This window comes from Neltuma alba, unplaced genomic scaffold (assembly GCF_004799145.2).
Source record: "Neltuma alba isolate B1F8T4 unplaced genomic scaffold, ASM479914v2 tig00001535_pilon, whole genome shotgun sequence".
NCBI lineage: Eukaryota > Viridiplantae > Streptophyta > Magnoliopsida > Fabales > Fabaceae > Neltuma > Neltuma alba.
In genome coordinates this window covers 30,371-35,575 of record NW_021632500.1, presented here as the reverse complement: position 1 = coordinate 35,575, position 5,205 = coordinate 30,371, and the positions used below count along the sequence as shown (strand labels likewise).

Genomic DNA, 5,205 nt, shown 5'->3' with positions numbered 1-5,205 from the left:
ATATGTACTTAGTATGTTAGTATGTTGCCATTTGCAAGCACAATTGGAGACCCTGATATTCAAGGATCCCTTTTAAAAATAAAGATAATTGGAAATAATATGTTAGATCAGATATGAAACTATCACTGCACTAGGATCATGCTGACATTAGGGCAGTGTTCAACCTATTCCGGCAACTCAGTCAATACCTCATTACCTCTAATTTGGAGAATTAGACAATTATACTCCTATGATAAGATGGGGGCCAAATAATCAAAATACTAGTGTGAGCGCTACACCAATAAGAAAAAGAAAATAAAAATAAATAAAATAAAACAAAACCGCATTAAACAAGATTCCCATCTTAATACGCACATGTTTCCACAGCTGACACATTGCATTACATTTCATTTACATTTGTTATTTTACAGTAGTTATAGTGGTCACAAAATTTAAGGGTTGTCAATCATTTACATCCAATCTAGTATATCTCAAGTCCAAAAGAAGACAAAAGCCAGAACCCTTAGCAGGATTCCGGTATCAGAAGCTAAGCTATTAATGATTGTCAGAACTTGATTAAGTTAGCTTAGCACTACCTGCCACTAACAACATTTAAACCTGTAAGCACCTGAACACATGTTATGAGTTAGCATGAAATGTAAAAATTGTCAGAAATGCTTCTAAAATACAGTATTAGACGGAAAAGAAGTTAATGTTAATGGTTAGTATCCGTACTTCTGATTGAAATCGTGATGCACATCCATTCATATCGGCACCTCCATTTGAAAATAATCCTCCAGAAGCCAGGGGGCTACCATGTTCAAGCCCACTTTGACCTAAAACTGATGCATTCCCCAACAGAGTGGTTACACGCAAAATTTCTGCTCCAAAAATGTCAATTTTCAAGATGTACCAGTCAGCAGTTGTTAACAAGTTAGCAGTCACCACATAATCGATAGACAACACGGATGTTTGCTGAGTCAGTAAAAAATTAATGCTTCCCCTATAATATAAATTTTAGCTTTGAATGGATGTAATCAAGGATGGAAGAAATAGATGCAGTCAATTGTCACCCTGCTAAAAGTAAAAAGAAATATACAAAAAATGTCATAAACTAAAATAAAACTACTTTTTTCTAATAATCAGGTTAGCAAAAGATACACAAGTAACTACCTGCATAATGACCAAGAATTCAGTAATTAAAACATCTCTCACATAATAGCGTGATAGGTCAAACGCCTGAACAAATACCTCATTGTCAGGCACTACACATAAAGCCATAATGACTTATACCATCAGCCAGACTACGGTTTCACCCTCTCTTGAGAGGAAAATACCACCATGACCGTCAAAGGAAGATCCTAAACAGATGGCACTTATTTCCATAGTAAATGCACAAGACAGAACACACCCTCTCTGATAAGCAGTGGTGTTTAAGGGGCCACAATTCTTGCTGTAACAAAAATCCTTCAAAATGCATCCATCATATTACCTATTGATGCACCTCCAGTAAAACATTACCTACACCTCTGCCTTTTCATTTACAATGGTTCATTCCTTATTTGATCAAGAGTCCAACTTTAACAAGCATTAATGAAGTGCGTTAAAATCCCAGCTGAGCTCAAGAAGCAACGTATATATTTGAAGATCCAACCTCACATCCCAACCCACCACCACCTCCTCACAAAGGGTAGTGGGAGAAAAAAGAGGCAGTCTAAGTAAACAAAACTAGAAAGGTTAGCCTCGCTTCATTAAAACTGTCAATCATCATATCATCTGTTAGTCAGTTTTCCCCACAAAATATAAGTGTCCTTAAATCTTCCACATGAAGACTTGTAAACAACACTTTCATATCCAATGCTACATTCTTCATCCACCTACACACATACATATCCATATAACACACTGTTCACTACTACTCACAACACCATATTTTCCCATCAGACCATGGCAAGTAAGTATCTTTGTCCATATCATTTAGTTCGATTACAGGTCAAAAGGATATACAGGGTAAATTGAAGAGAGAGAAAATACTAGTTTTTACTCGAGAGTCTGAATGAAAACCAGTTATGGTGTTTTGGTTGGCATACAATCTACACGTGAAAATAAATCTTGTAGTCATAAATACCACTTAAAAGGACCTTAAACTCTGGGAAAGAAAAGAAGCTAATCTCTCTGTTTTTCTCAAAACAAAAGGTGACACTTGTCTGCATTATGGACCATATCCCAAGAAATACAGCACTCAGAGGTTAATGAAGAATGCCCTTTTCAAATCTAGGAACATAGAAAATTAGATAGAAATCAAATTAAATGGGGGTAAAAACAATGAAAGCAAGCACTGAAGCAAATATCACTTGTAATATGCAGAAGAATATAGCTCTCTGATTTCATTTTGGATAGAAAATTAGTCTCTATTTGCTTGATCATTGAAGTCTTTTCATGAATGATATGTATAAATAGAACAACATAAAAGCTATGGCTCTTAAGTCAAACTGGATCATCTCCATTTGAAAAAAGATTATAACTTTCAGATTTGAAATTGAGGAACCCAATTCACCTATATGCAGGACATTTACATTGCCTTGTGTATAAAACAAATCGAATTCCAAAACTCCCTGTAGGAAACTGAACTATGCATCTTGAAAGAAAATCAAAGATTCTTGCCTCAAGTGCTAGGACATAAGCACGATATGTCATTTGTGCTATTTAATGCTAGACTGAAACGATCAAAATTGGGAAGAGTGAGGAAGAGAGAAGGATTGGCTTGAAACTCATTGTAAATGCATGCAAGTATATTGAGAAAAGCAACAGACCTTGGCTTAACAATCTGTAGGTGAGGGGAAGCACAGCCGTGAAAGGACTAAGATGATGACGTTCTTCCAGTAACTCAGATAAATATCTGAAAAATAAAAGAAATGTACATTGTAAGGACAGTCAGACATTTATTTCATGCCCTATAAGGAGATGCACACAAATTCTCAGGTAGCAAAATGTGGATAGGTGAAATAGTACCATGGTAAGCTTAAACCACACAGAAAGACAACGACAATATCTCACATATGATAAATGAACAATATGTATAAAGCCAGTTACATGGATACAGCTTAACTTAAAAAGCTATCACTACTACATTCAAAAAAAAAAAAAAGTAACAAGATCAACCAATTCTCCGGGGTGGGCAGGCCAGTAGCATTCCAAGATCCAGACACCAAATGGACTCAAGCATAACATTTTGACCCATTGTTAAACGCACCTGATGGGCACTTAAACTATCCTTAAAAGCAGTAACATAAAACTGCAGGTCAGACTCCAAATTTGAATCAATCCCATCTGCATTATTCAACAAATATCTTCTCGGACATCATCAGAAAATTCAAGCAGTCGTTTTCGAAACGATAGATATCACATCTATAGAAGGAGAAACAGCTAGAATGCTGATGTAAGGAAGAAGGATAAACAACTAGATCATGCAACAAAAATCGATAAACTAGCGAGTGCCAAGAAGCGCGATCTTTAATCGGGGGAAAATCACAGCAATGGAACCAAATAGTATAGTCGACTGTAGTTTTAGTAATCAATCGATCCAAGTAACATTTTCGCCCGGTGAAACAAAATGAACTCATCCAAAAGTACGAAATCACAGTCCTAGCTAAAAAAAGTCACAAGGATCAAAGTCAATAAGGTCCACAGAGACCGAGATCTCGAACAAACACCAGCCAAAACCCAAAATCTCAAAACTAGCAAAGACAAAGAAAACCGAGGCCAGATCCTACGAGACTCAAACTGGAGAGAAAGGGGAAAAAACAGACACATAGATCAAAGAGTGAGAGCATACTTCTCTTGCTCGAGGAGAGCAGAGGAGGCGGCGGCAGAGCGAAGACCGGAAAGATGAGGCGAGTGAAGAGCTGACGGTGAGGGAGAGAAAGCCATGAACCTACTGCCGACGCCGGCGCCGGAGAAAGACATGCCTGGAGGAGCGAGATCCGATCCCACGCCGCCCACCGCCTGCGCCTTTGGGGGATTGGGGGAATGGCAGGAAGGGTGTGTGGGTGTAAACGAGAGAGAGCCCTTTGAGGCTCTCCTGAGTGGTATGGGTCCCAACCAGAGATGTGTGCCTCTTAATTCTTGCGTCGGTGCAAATCCAAGTTTTACAGGCTGTATAAATATATCCAACTTTATCTTCACAGTAAACCTCAGTAAACTGTTATCACCAACAAAATAAATTTCAGTGAGCTGCAGATCTCATGTCATGTGTTGTGTGGTGCTTATTTCTTTTATTTTAAAACAAAATTTTAGGAAAGGGTCCGGTTCACCTATGATCCATTGGGGCCTTTGCCTGCAGGCACGAAAGTATGTCAAGCAAATCCATTTTGACTGACCCAATCAATAAAATCTTCTATTTTCACTAGTTGTGAGTATTGCTCCCCCAAAGCCTTGACCAGCTTAGGATCAAACACACTCCATTTATGAGTGTTCAACCCCCTTTTCGACTGAATCCAAGGACAAGGAGCTGTTGTGTAGTGTTTTGAGAGGCAAGAAAAGTTGCGTTCTGATTTGGTGCTCATACAATGACTAAAGGCTCTAGGCTTCCTCAGCGCTGGGATGAAATTTGGAATTTTGGATGTTAAAATTGCTATGAATTCCCGACTAAGTAACAAACAGAGTAGTATGCAAACAAATACTTTCAGGATAATAAATGATAACTGTGTACTTGTTATTATGATTTATTAGTAATTATTTTCTTTCTTTATGACCTAAATGTAATTCTCTTGTGTAGCAATATATATACACACACTATATAGTTTCTAACTTTTAGCAGAAAAAGCTAGTCTCTTACAGCGTAACAAATCAGAATTTGAAATACACATATTTAATGTCTGATAATACCTTAAACTTAAGGAATGCGAGAAGAATGGGTTTTGATATAGGGTAAATGTGCATCAAACACTCTAAAAATTACAGTGATAAATATAAATAAAATAATAATATCAGAATACTAGATACATCGTACAAAAAATTGGAGAGAAAAAAGATCAATGTTTACCCTTTGATACAAGGGGGCCTAAGAGAAAAAATGATGTCAAGTTAGACTGACAATGAAGGATGACATGATCGGGATTTTTTTTAAAGAAAAAAAAAAAGGTTTTTCCAACTATCATAACGGTGAAAATTTGGGAAGAGAGAGCAATATGAAAGATAGATTTGAAATTAAATATAAAGTCAAGA

General features: G+C 37.1%; 1 protein-coding gene across 1 annotated transcript; it reads right to left on the bottom strand.

The window, feature by feature from the left end:
• Positions 1-302: 302 nt before the first annotated feature.
• On the bottom strand, positions 303-4,348 carry LOC114758650 (KH domain-containing protein At5g56140-like). The gene is made up of 4 exons (XM_028947717.1): positions 4,293-4,348; positions 3,815-4,180; positions 2,793-2,878; positions 303-860 (listed from the first exon to the last, which is right to left on the bottom strand). The coding sequence occupies exons 1-4, from the start codon at positions 4,346-4,348 to the stop codon at positions 673-675; spliced, it is 696 nt and encodes a 231-aa protein (XP_028803550.1). The 3' UTR covers positions 303-672.
• Positions 4,349-5,205: the final 857 nt, after the last annotated feature.

Excerpts from the sequence above, each read along its gene's own strand:
- LOC114758650 (XM_028947717.1), bottom strand. The coding sequence starts at position 4,348 with ATGGATTTGCTTGACATACTTTCGTGCCTGCAGGCAAAGGCCCCAATG. Across the intron at positions 4,181-4,292 it reads AAGGCCCCAATGGATCATAG|TTTACTGAGGTTTACTGTGA; the intron begins GTGAACCGGACC and ends TGGTGATAACAG. Across the intron at positions 861-2,792 it reads CTACAGATTGTTAAGCCAAG|AAATTTTGCGTGTAACCACT; the intron begins GTCTGTTGCTTT and ends TTTTTGGAGCAG.